The sequence below is a fragment of the Cornus florida genome, unplaced genomic scaffold (genome assembly GCF_030987335.1).
Source record: "Cornus florida cultivar Cherokee Brave unplaced genomic scaffold, ASM3098733v1 CherokeeBrave_3.0.0_Hap2_Chr07, whole genome shotgun sequence".
NCBI classification, from domain to species: domain Eukaryota; kingdom Viridiplantae; phylum Streptophyta; class Magnoliopsida; order Cornales; family Cornaceae; genus Cornus; species Cornus florida.
Window position 1 is genome coordinate 19025349 of NW_026775577.1, and position 13533 is coordinate 19038881.

Below are 13533 nucleotides of genomic sequence, written 5' to 3' on the forward strand. Positions count from 1 at the left end.
CATCTAAGTATCTAACTACTATTTTTTTTTTTTTCTTTCATTTAATTACTTTTTTTTTTTTTACAAAAGAGAAAAATTAGTAGAAAATAAGAGACCGAGATAATGACCTAAAATAATATGAAATGAGGTTATTAAAAATGAGTTTCAAAAATTAAATGTAGTGGTAAATTGACATATAATAAAAAAAGTTTGGAGAGATAATTTATGTGATCGACCCTATTTATATGAAATTATACCAGTCATTCTTGTTCACAGTACTTTTAACTTTTATCATCGTGTTACAACAAATTTGACGAGGAAAATGCTTGCTGTGACGAGTTGGCTCAATCCAATAACCATAGCAACATGGTGGGCCAACCAAAAAAGGTGGAATCCACCACGCTATTGAGTCTTCTCGGGTTGATTCGGCCTAAGCAAACGTGGTCTTTTCGACACCAATGGGCTTTAGCCTATATGAGAAGTTGAGTGTCCTAGTCTCGGCGAGGGCAAAAATATTTGCCAAGTATGTGTGTTTGCTTGAACTTTCAAAAAAAAAAAAAAGTGTAGCATTTTCAACAATTTTTATATTTTTGCTGAATTGGGAAAATGATTTTGAATTAGAAGTAAGGTTGATAATATTGACAATTTGACACTACAAAAAACACTTTAAAAATATTTCACTTATTCAATTCAATAAAAGTGCCTCAAATTTTATGTGCTGGATATTATTTTCCCCTTGAGATTTTATGCATGCAACATATATTTTGTGAATACCCAGGGGGTTGGTGATGGTGGTAAGGTAAGGGGCTGTGTTCTAATATGTCCCGATTTTAAACCCCAACACTCCCATTATGACTCCTGATTTAACGGTGCTGTCGTTGTGGGGCCGGTTACACACTCTTGATTTGTAGTTTGGGGTGGGTCTAAATGGCCCTGGGGAGTTCCGAGTTAAAAAATAAATAAAGAAAGAAAGAAAAAAAATATATTTTGTTAAGTTGAAGCCCTTGAGGTTCAAGTCCCTGGTAAGGGACTAGGGACAAAAGCAGGTATAAGAATCTGATATTATGGGCCGTGGTGGTTCATCCAAATGCCAACAACTGGCCCCAATATCGGGTTCAGACCTACTATGAGCCCAATAACAAAGTCCTGGCAGAAAATAACGATTGCCCTTTTATCTTCGTATCTGGTGCCTCTTTTGGATTCCCCAATCTCAGGTTCAGGCCTACTATGGGCCCAATAAAATACTGCCGACCACAAATAAAGGTCGGGGAAGGTATTGAGTGCGCTTGGCGCATCGTGTACTGGACTCATCGTTCACAACATGCGCCGCGCAGACAACATTTATGGTTCATCGGCCAAGCACCGGGCTCATCGTTCACAACATGCGCCCGTGTATGTACACAACATTTACTGCCAGTGCACGCCCAATATATATTCTAATGGCATTTTATCTTCGAGAGAAATTCTTCCCATATTTAGTGTCATCAATCAATCATATATTCTGTATTTAATTACTTATGCTATGTTCAGTAGGAAGGAAAGAAGAAGGGTGGAAGGAAAATAAGAAGGAAAGAACAATTTCCTTCGTTCGGTAGAGAAATATAAGGAAAGAAAAGATAATAGGAATGATGACTTCTTTCACAAATTTTCATCAGCCCAAATATGAGCGAAAGATGGTAAAGAAACAACCGAGCCTATTATAAAAAATTTAAATTACTACATCACCCTTCATAAATATTTAATAAATCTCATAAATAAAGTAAGGAAAGAATTTAATGATAAAAACAACTTAAAATTTTATCTTTCCTTTTTTACTACCAATAAAATTAAATTATCACTTTTTTTTCATTCTCTTTCTTCCGACCTAACAAAAAGAAAAAAAACTTTTAATATTATTACTCCCAACACATTAAAGTTTTTCTCATATCTCTTGTCATTACACTGCAAGGCGTATGTTTTTTGAGGACTAAAATCTTTTAACGATTTTTGTTGTTTTCTGCCGTTAGTGAATACCGTTGACTTTCACTACTATATAATGGTGAAATATCACACATTGAAAAAATATATATATATATACAAACCAAGTGAGACTTCATAACTATAGTTACGAAATTCACCAACCGAGGAAAACAACTAGTAAAAATAATTGCTAGAGAGAATTTTGAATTTTTGATTCATCTTGTAACCTTAATTAAGAAAACAGATGTTTGGGAAAGACAGTTTATTATATAAGAAAAAGGAATTTTTGAAAATTTAATAAGCTTTTTCTTCAACTTTCTCTTGCAAAGTAGAACAGAGCTAAAATGACTTTCTTTGCTGCTTAAGATGTTTAAGCAGAATGCACATTTTCAACACTTTCAAAAATCTTGTGTAACATGAGCTTTATCTAAGAAATTAACTTAATTAAGGGTTTGTTTGGTGTAGTTTTCTATTTCTTGAGAACTGAAAATCAGAAATCTATACAAAAAATCAATCTGGTTGATAGTTTCTAATTTTTTTTTTTTCAAAAAAAAAAAAAAAAAAAACAAGGGACCCGTTTTTAGCAGAGTTCAAGCATTAGATCAGTCCCTTTGAATCAAAGAAGTCAGCTTGTCCACAAACCTAAATGCAACATGTCTTTTGTAGCACTGGTGCGTTCGCTATTAAAACACTAAACAAATAAATAAGTTGGAAAAGGATAATGATTCTCAAACCTAACAGTCTATACGAGAATGCCACCCGAGGGAATCCCATAGATACATTGGACATGTTCTCGGTTTGAATTTTCGTTCTAAATAGCATTGTCTGTGAAAATATATCCCTAGAAAGCCACAAACCCCCAATTACAGAACTTAATTGCTCATACCATAGTCACCATATTAACACCCACTCAGGTAGTGTCATGGTCAGGGTATAGTTTGTACCTAGCTCTTCTCCGATCAAAAGCAACAATAATCAACACTGAAGGAATTTTTCACCAGCTTTACAAATGACCTGCACAAGAAAAACAGAATCACTGAATCACCCTATCATTTAGCATGGGTCTAAAGACTTTGATGGCTGCCCAAACAATGTAATGCAATAATGTTCAGGAAGGCAATTAATTAAACGGGTTAATAAGATAAATATGTAGTTAGTTACCACCAGTTAAGGCATCCAGAGAAATGTTTCAAGTAATTTTAGCATACTGATTTGAAAAGCAAAGTAATTGGGAAAAAGCTTTGTGAAGTTGAGTTGGTTTTAAAAGTCAAACAATTTTATGCATCAAGACGATTAGGAAAGCAGAAAGTAAACAGTTCTAGCTTTTTATAAACAACTATATATAATTTTGAGAATCTCCTTATGACACACTGATGATCCAGTTTGCCAATTCAGTCACATGCTTTGCCTACCTGAGTTTAAGCACACAAGGTCACAAATTCCTCATCTTACTGTAGAGTAAGTAATAAACTCCCTCGAAGTGAATTGAAATGGTTGGTGCGGAATAGGGTTCCTGCAGAGCATACAATGAGATAGTTTAGTTAGAGAATAGGTCATCGGTGACTGATCATGAAGATTTATAAGGATTTTGACGCACGGTCGAGGCCCATAAACTTTTATCTGGCGAACGTGGGTATCCCTCCCATTAAGATGATTCGACAGCACGGCAACTTGCAACATGAAAGTGTTGACAAAAGTTTCCCTGTCAAAGACATTGGTGAAAAGTAGTTCATGAGATACACAAAGTTACGTCAAGAAATCAATACAAAACTGCACAAGATAGACTCATGGATATTTTCAAACTTAGTAAATTAATTTCCTCAAGCTCAAACACAATGATATTTCTCGAAAATTCAGAACAGAAATATAAGCAACTTTTGGCCCCAATTGCATGCTAATCAAATTTACTTTTGCAACTTAAGACCAATGGGACCAAGCTTGCTGCTAGTAGCATTCTCAAGAAGTATATTCCAATAATTTTGAAAACCCAAAAAAAAGCAATCCTCTAATACTATTTCTTTGTTACTTCATAGTGCATTTTGTTGATGAAAGTTCTTTGAAGTGAGGAGATTATTCCACGTAGATCAAGAATACCGAAGTCAGAGTCCGAGGGGGAATCTAAGCAGCACAAGAGACTCTCCTTTTTTGGTGAGGTTAAGAGAAGGAAGGCAGAGATTAATACCCAAGTAACTCGAGCTCGGGGGTTGTTGGTCTGTCTTTTAGTGACTAATTATCTCTCCTATTTATACTACTTCTTCCAGTTAAGGACCTCTGGTCACGAGGAAAACCCCTCTTTTACCTATAGGTTTAATAGTCATGCCTTTGACGGATGGGACACCGGTAGGTGGCCCGAGGCAATTTGTATCTTGGTTCGAGGGGGAAGTCATATACTGCATTAAATGCGGGTCATGAGACCCCCATCCCTACTCCGCACCTTGAGTTTCGTAAGCAGGTGAACTCGAGATGAGATCCTTTTTCCAGAATTGAAGCCCCATCTGCAGGAAAGAGCTTCGAGGGTAGCATGAGAGGTGGGACCCATCCTACTGGAGTGGGGTCCCTCCATAGGAGAGAGAAGGGTGGCAACCCCTTCCTCGTACAGGATATGCAGTTTCGGGACAAGTAGCTCGAGGTTACTTGGTCTCCTTCAGAGAGATGCCAGGCAGGTACTGGATTGGTCTATTCAGCATTGACCAATTGTAATATTTCAGAAATGATGCCACGCGGGTTGGCGCCGCGGTATGCTCATCTACACATTTATATTGTTCAGCACGCTTTCATCAATCCATCATCAAGGTACAAACCTACAGAAGTCATCTTCTACTCAAAATTATAAGACACATGAGATATAAATCAAGTATTATCTTCAGAGGTTTGAATAAAAAATAAAATAAAAATGCCATCTTTGTTTTGGTAATTTAGATTTCATTAAGAAAACAGAGGACATCAAGGGGGGCATACCCCTGTAATAGATACAAACAAGAGAAACAATGGGCCAGTTAAGGTCCAAAAGGTAGAAACAAAACAGAGAAAAGGAAAGTTAGAATCAGCTTATCAAAATACAAGCAACCTGAATTCCTAAAACGAAATTGAATCGGCTAAAAGAGCAACCAGCAGAGGAAATTATACATCTGCAGAGATCAGAAAAGAAGCAGAAATATGCCTTTACAAAACCTTAGTTACCAAAGCCTTAGAAATACTACAACGTTTAGCAAGTAAATAACATAAAAGATATTAATTTTGTATATATTTTCTTTCCTAGAAATAAATGTGTATGAAAATGTTTGAATTTTCAAATTGCACAACAAAAAATTCAATGCGGGGAGGCAATGCTTAATTTGTAGATTTAAACCTCTTCTTTTAAAGTGCTATGTTCACTTGGGCTTCAATCACTAGGAGAGAAATTCCAGTACCGTTTCAAGCCCATTGTTGCTCAGAAATGTCCACTTATAATTGGTGGTGAGAAGTAAAAACTACATAATTTACTTTTTTTTCCTTCCAGATTTCAGTTTTCATACCACTTTAGGATGAGTATGAAAATACTCTCAATTCTTAATTAAATGTCAATTAACAATGCAAAATTCAGTCTATTACAGTCAACAGGATGGAAATAATGGCCAATTTTCATCAGGCTTCTCAAAGTCCATATCCACCAAATTTTGCAGTATAAAAGCTTTTTAAATTGTATTCCTATTGGTTAATCATTTGTCATACACCATGCTTTTACACAGAAATGACTATTCTCGAAAGCATTAAGTTAATCACGCACAAGGCGCCATATTCAAAAGATTATGCTACGACATTCAAACTAACAAAGAAGATAATAAGAAGATCAATTTGCAAGGAATTTAGGAAAAGCAATGGCACATAAAGAGCAAAAATTGAAGCTTTCATTCCTTACCGAGGATCATTCCCAGATAACGATATATATACCCAACCAGTCGGCTTGACAAGTTCCACAGTTTTTATCTCCTGATAGCATTTGCAAATTGAGTTTAACCATTAACATTATAATACAATAAGGTGTATCCATGAACATGTGAGTGTAAATATATTATATTAGTAGCAAACACCAAGGTAAACTACTCAAAAAGGGTAATCACAGAATCCAAGCTTGAGTAATTCTAAATTCACCTTCAAATTGTGGAAGCCATCGCCGGCGCGAATAGAGATCTTACTAGGCGTGTAGCTCTCATCAAGCTTGAAATCAACATATAGCACAACTAGCTGAAAATTTTAAAATAAACAAATAAATAAATCCCACTTCGTATTCTCAAACCCACCATAACTAAAGAAAAAAAGAAGTGCAGAAGCTAGAGAAATCAGGGACAAACAAAGCTTGAAATCAACATATAGAACAACTAGCTGAAAATTTTAAAATAAATAAATCCCACTCCATATTCATAAACCCTCCATAGATAAGGATTAAAAGAAGTACAGAAGTTAAATAAAGATTAAAAGAAGTACAGAAGCTAGAGAAATTAAGAGCAAAAAACACAATTAAATACAGACTTGGAGCTTAACTTTCTTCTGAAACTGAATATTTACAAGATGAGGCTGGGCACCATCAGATCTGAATAAAAAATAAACCATAGTAAAAGTGCTTGAGCACGCACATATACCTATTTGTGTGTGTATGTATAAGTGATATATATACAGAGAGAAAGGGTATGTACTGCCAGTAGGTGTCGAGGTTGTCATCGCGGAGGGAAAGGACGCCATTGCCGGGCTTGCAAGAGCTGACGCTCCAGGCGGCCTTCTTGGCCATTTCACGGAGGTCGTCATCGACAACCAGGTGCTGGTTCCCTCCGATCAGCTTTCCTTCTTCTTCTCCCTCCGATGACTCCGTGGCCATTTCCGATTATGGATCGACTTCGATTTTACACCCAATATGTATCTCTCTGCAGCAAAAGCCCTAACCTTCAACACTTCAATGTATATTTTAAATTTGAAAGGTATAATTTGCTTAGAGCAAAATATATATACTACAAATAAATAAATATATAAATAAAATATTTAGTTGCTTGATAACTCAATTTAGTAAGTACTTAATTTTTAATGAATTAAGTGTTTGCTGGATAAGACAGTGACTTTAATTATGACTTGTAATTAAAAAAGATGTACTCCTTATAAAAATAAAAATAAATTTTTTATTTCAACTTTTACTTAAAAAATTAATTAGTCAAAAATTTAAATTTTTTAAACAAATAATTTGATTGTGAAACTCTTAGGTGGGCTACCATCTAAATCATATATCCATTTATTTCTTTATTCAGATTCGAAGTGACACAAGACTCCCCATAACACTTAGTAGAACATTCAGCCCCCAAACAAGTGTGCACGTGTTTGAATTCCTCCTCTAATTTATAAAAGATTTTGAAAATTATTTTTAAGACAAAATTGTGCAATTATTTAAAATTTTAAAAAAATGGGGTTGAGAGCATTTTTGTCTCTTGTGAATATCAATGTATCTCTTGTCAACTAACTTAAAAAAAAAAAAAAAAAAAAAAAAAAAAAAAAAAAAAAAAACGAACGAACGAACGAACTTGCAAAAACACTTTAATTTGCAACTAATGTAACCATGAGTTCTAAATTTGTAAATTTTTCACATTATATAAAATTGAAATATTGATTAGATCTCTTGGCAATACTTATAAAATAAAATAAAAAAATAAAAATAAAATGTAAGTCATTGAAATTCACTACAAAAGGGCACTCTAAAAATTTCTTAACTTCAATTCTTAGAGATATGATTTCACTTATAAAAAGAAGTTTTGCATCATTGATGCTTGGTTTATTAGTAAAATGAAAATTAGAAGAATGAGAAAGCAAGAAGTAATGATGTAGCAAAAGCTAGAAATAAAAAACCCTGTAAACAAGAAGAAATGTTGGAAGATGATAATAATAGGTTAGATAGGCCCATACAATTTGTTGGGGCTTTTTGACAGTAGTCCGGTCCAAAGGTTAGGGCCCTGAAAATATATTGGGCTGAAAGACCGGTTAGTCATGTGCTTCTCATTGGGTTAATGGGCTCAACTACAAACATGAAAAGATGGAGATTCGGCGAGAGTGAGCTATGTTGTGGGCTTTACTCATTGACCTAATTAGTATAGGTTTAATTTCTCGAGTGGGTGTGTTCTAGTTTGAGTTCTCCTTTCTTTCCCTAGTTTGCCAGGATTAAAAAAATAAAAGAAAAAAAATTCAAAACCACGTCCAATATATTTCTCATAAAGAAAATGATATATTTGTTGCCATAAAAGGAGCAAGAGCATTTGGAATTACTAATGGCCATACAAGATGTGATTACATGATAAATGTTATAGTGCAAATCAGGCCGAAGAGTTGAGTATTATTCCTTAATTAAACACTTAATTATATTTTGTACGTACACTTGACTAATTAAGAGTATCTGATCATAGGATTCATTTTCTGCAAGATCCTGACTTTCATGCTTTGGTGAGTCTCATAGGATTCATTTTCTGCAAGATCCTGACTTTCATGCTTTGGTGAGTCCCCGATATTCTTTTAATGACTTATGTTCAGGGGCGGAGCTAGAATTTTAGTTTAGGGGGACACAATGTTAAGAAAAAAAAAATTATTTAAAAGAGTAGAAGGGAAAAAAAATTATTTAAAGGAGTCGAAGGAAAAAAAAGAAAAGAAAAATAACAACTTAAAAAGGAAATAATTAAAATTTATTTTTTTTTAAAGGAATTTGAAGAGTAAATTAGGAAAAAAAACTAGAAAAATAAGAAATAATTTTAAAAACTAATAATTTGAGGGGGGGCATTGTATTAAAAAATTCTATATATACACATATAAAATACAAAAAAATTTCTATATCTATAGTAGGCAGGGCCAGGCCAGAGGGGGCAAGTGCCCTCCGGGCATATACTGGCTCCGCCCCTGCTTATGTTGTGTTGAAGAGATATCAGCCTTGCTTATGTTGTGTTGAAGAAATATCTGTATAATCCGATCAATTGCGTAAAGTTTGCGGTCGCAACAAAACCGGAGAAAGTATACATAACACAATTATTTTCTATTATATTAGTATTCCTTGTCTTATATAGTCGGGGAAAGGACTTCTCAAAGTACGGAAGGAGGCATTCTAAAAGCAGACAACCATGCAGCTCTGCACCAAATCATGAGCAATTGCGCAGCTCAGCTAAGGGACGACTATAGGCAAAAGGGACGAAAGCTCCATGAAAGTGTGTGCTATAGTTAAAGAAGAAGTACATTTAAGGTTGGAACAAAATGGTGTATCAGCTGTGAATTTTTTATTTTCATTAATATAAAAAATGTGAATGAGAAGTAAAGGAGATGAAATAGTTAATATGATTGCTTAGTGTGATGTTGAGGTTTCGAGTTCAATATCAAATAAAAATTTACTATCAAAAAGGTAAAATTGTCTATATTTGATTCCGCATATAATGTCTGAAGCTTTTTTTTGGAAAAATTAACATGACAATACGATTTAATTTATGAAAGGCTAAGAAAACCTGATTTTATAATTGGCGACGAAATAAAGAATGATTATTTTGCTTTCTATCTACTAATATGTATAAATAAAGTGGTATGTTGATTGAAAAGTATGATAGAAGCATTGGCAAATTTTTATTTGAAGGTGTAATTTGTTTAAAAGAGACCAAGAGGAGGAGGAAGAAGAAAGAAGAGGAAAAGACAGAGAGATTGCTAAAAGGGTATAAGCTTCGATAAAGTAATGAAAAAATAAATTAATCTTCATTAGCATAGCATTTCACGTTTCACTTAAAATATATAATATGGTTAAATTTTGAAAAAAATATTGTGAAGTAGCCTTTTTTTTTTCTTTCTAAAGTAACTTCTTAATTACTCTATATATCCTACAAAAAGATATCTCTTTTATAAAATCTAACGTTTTAAGAGTGTGGTTTCTATTTTATTTTTTTTAATATAATGATATGAAATGAATTTTTAAATATATCCTTTTTTAGCGAGTCCACATATTTTTATAACTTTAAGGCAAAGAGGGTAAATCAGGAATATTAAAAAATTAATAAATTGAATTTTGAACTAGGACAATTATTTTGGAATCGCATAAAATAGAAAGGTGAACACTCTAATTAAAGTATATGTTTGATAAGACAGTGGCTTAACTTATGACTTGTGATTCAAAAAGATAAATAAAAATAAAAATAAATTCTCAATTTTAATTATTTCTAGGAAAATTAATTACCCATAATTTTAAATTTATCAAACAAGAAATAATCTGGAGCAAATTTGAATATGAGAGATAATTGTGTTGTCTTTTATTGAAGAAAAAAAAAATGAAGCGTGAGAATAATCTTAAAAGTGAGGTAACTAATCTTAGAGAGAGTTTATCCATTTAAAAGCTTAAAAATGTTAAGTGGGACTAACATTCGGCCTATATATATACCCCTTTATTTCTTCATCCAAATCTATCGTGGGACAGGACTCCCTTTGTAACACGTAGTTGGTAGAGCTTACCTACATCTCCAAACAAGTGTGTCGGTAGAAAATATTTTTATGATATAATTGTGTCATTTTTAAAATTCCCAAAAAAAGGGGGGTTGAGAGTATTTTTTTCTCTTGTGAATATCAATGTTTCTCTCATCAACTAACTTTGCAAAAACACCTTAATTTGCAACTTATGTAACCATGAGTTCTAAATTTGTAATATTATCACATAATATAAAATTGAAATCTTGGTTAGATGTCTTGACAATACTTATCAAAAAAAAAAAAAAAACAAACAAACAAACATAAAAATTATAGTGCTTGAGCCCATTGAAATTCATTACAAAAGGCTACTCTAAAAATTTCTTAACTTCAATTCTTAGAGATATGATTTCACTTATAAAAAAAAAGTTTTGTGTCATGGATGCTTGGTTTATTAGGAAGATGAAAATTAGAGAAGAACGAGAATGCAAGAGCTAAATGACGTAGCAAAAGCTAAAAATAAACTCTCTAAACAAGAAGAAATGTTGGAAGATGATAACAATACCATCAATTTGTTGGGGCTTTTGGACAGTAGTCCGGTCCAAATGTTATGGGATTGGGTAGGCCCTGAAAAAATACTGGGCTGACAGACCGGTTAGTTATGGGCTTCTCATTGGGTTAATGGGCTCAACAACAAACACGAAAAGTTGGAGATTTGGCTAGAGTAAGCTATACTGTGGAGATGGGGAATACCCAATGACCTAGTTGGTAGAACGCCCAGTTCCTCGAATGGGTATGTCCGTGTTTGAATCCTCCCTTCCCTAATTTGTCAGGATAAAATAAATAAATAAAAAATTCAGAACCATAATATATTTCCGATAAAGAAGATGATAAAATTGTTGATTGATTTTTAAAATTGATCATCTCGAATTACCCGTGGCCATACATTATGTGATGACAAGATTAATGTTGAGTAGTGCAACTCAGGCGAAGAGTTGAGCATAATTCCTTGATCAAACACTTGCTTATATTTTGCATACATAACTAATTAAAAGTGTCGGATCAAGGAGTTATCTTCAACTTCTCTAACTTTAAATGAAATGCGTTATTTTGCATTCTCCTTGTCGTTTATAGTCGGGGAAAGGACTTCTCAAAGAAGTACGGAAGGAGGCATTCTAAAAGCAGACAACCATACAGCTCTACACCAACTCATAAGCAATTGCGCAGCTCAGCTAAGGGACGCCTATAGGCAAAAGGGAGGAAATCTCCATGAAAGTGTCCATGAAAGTGTATGCTATAGTTAAAGAAGTACATTTGAGGTTACATAGTCATTTTGCCGTCTACAAAGGGAAAAAGTATTGGTACGAAGTGGTGTGTCACCTGTGATTGTGAATATAAACTAGTCTATAAGGAAAATAAATAAATAATAATAATAATAATTAATACAAAAATGTGAATGAGAAGTAAAGGAGGTGAAATAGTTAATATGACGGTTCATTGTGATCTTGAGATTACGAGTTCAAAATTAAAAATAACATTTTCATCTAAAACTGTTTATATTTGACTCTGTATACAATGTCAGAAGCCTTATCTTAAAAAGTAAATAAAAAGTAAATAAAAAAATAAAAAAAGTTTAGACGTGACAATACAATTTAATTTAAGGCAAAGAAAATCCGATTTCATAATTGGCTACGAAATAAAGAATGATAACTTTGCTTTCTATCTACTAATATGGATAAAATAAAGTGGTATGTTGATTGAAAAGTATGAAAGAAGCATTGGCAATTTTTTATTTGAAGGTGTAATTTGTTCAAAAGAGACAAAGAGGAAGAAGAAAAAGAAAGAAGAGGAAAAGACAAAGTGATTCCTAAAGGGATATAAGCTTTGATAAGGTAATGAAAATAAATCAATCTTCATTAGCAAAGCAATTTACCTTTCACTTATATTAATATGGTTAAATTTTGAAATAAACATTGTGAAGTAACCTTTTTCTTTTTTTCTTTTTTGAAAGTATCTTCTTAATTACTCCATATATCCTACAAAAAGATATCTCTTTTTTAAAATCTAACTTTTTAAGAGTGTGGTTTCTAATTTTTTATTTTTAATAGAATGATATAAAATGAATTTTCAAATATACTCTTTCTTAGCGAGTCCACATATTTTTATACTTTAAGGCAAAGAGGGTAAATTAGGAATATTAAAAAAACTAATATATTGGATTTTGAATTGGGACAATTATTTTGGGACGGCATAAAATGGAAAGGTGAACACTTTTTGTGAGATGGAGGGAGGATTATTTTAAACATAAAAATCTCCCTTTATATTTATTAAAAAGTTGCATATGCCTCTTCACCATTTAAAGATAGTATACTTGATACGATATATTAACGAGACTCGAATATGACATAAGATAATTGAGTTTGGATTTCGTTTAATTTGTGTTATGCTAGACATGACATGTTAATTATACGCGTCTTGTTTATGTTTGACCCGTCAATTCATTTAACTTGATTAGATCAGTAAATTACACATGTCGTACGTGTTCATGTTAGAAATGACTAAAATTATAAAAATGTCATATTCATATTAAAAATGATTTTAATATATAAAATTTTAATTAAACGCATTTTATTGTGTAATATAAAGTTTTGACCTGTTTATTAAACAGTTACGCGATAAGCATGTCCTATTATCTGTTTAATAACTATGTGTTCATGTGAAATTCTTTAGACACAAAAATAATTGTATTGTGTTGATGTGGACATAGCATAATCTATCCATGTGATGACATCACACCCATGTAACATGACAATACAAATTGTCATCCAGATACCAATTTTTATTAGGAAAAGACAAATGCAAAGAGTGTGTGACATGCGATCTTTGCAAATAGGTTGATTTTACCCTTTACCTTAATCTGACTTCCTCTCTCTCTCACTCCATCATGGATTGCTAGCTGGAGTAATAAGCATTTCCTACTTGTGTTGTGTGTGTGTGTATGCGCGCGGATGTAAGCTTGGGATAATCTGAACAATTCATGAGTATATTTCTTACAAAGGTAAAATAATAATAATAATAAAATTGATGCACATATTTGTGGATATTTGAAATTCGCAAACCATTTAAGAGTTTAAAATGACTAATAAGTGAGTTAGACAATTT

General features: G+C 32.9%; 1 protein-coding gene across 2 annotated transcripts; it reads right to left on the bottom strand.

The window, feature by feature from the left end:
* Window positions 1-2596: 2596 nt before the first annotated feature.
* Window positions 2597-6891, bottom strand: LOC132266689 (anaphase-promoting complex subunit 10). Of its 2 annotated transcripts, none has more exons than XM_059767654.1 (7): window positions 6612-6891; window positions 6460-6508; window positions 6070-6162; window positions 5837-5907; window positions 3536-3640; window positions 3351-3451; window positions 2597-2952 (listed from the first exon to the last, which is right to left on the bottom strand). In XM_059767654.1, exons 1-6 carry the CDS (start codon window positions 6788-6790, stop codon window positions 3382-3384), a joined length of 567 nt encoding a protein of 188 aa, XP_059623637.1. In that variant the 5' UTR covers window positions 6791-6891; the 3' UTR covers window positions 2597-2952; window positions 3351-3381. The 2 variants fall into 2 exon arrangements, with proteins under 2 accessions (XP_059623637.1, XP_059623636.1); XM_059767653.1 differs by having other exon boundaries at window positions 6448-6508.
* Window positions 6892-13533: the final 6642 nt, after the last annotated feature.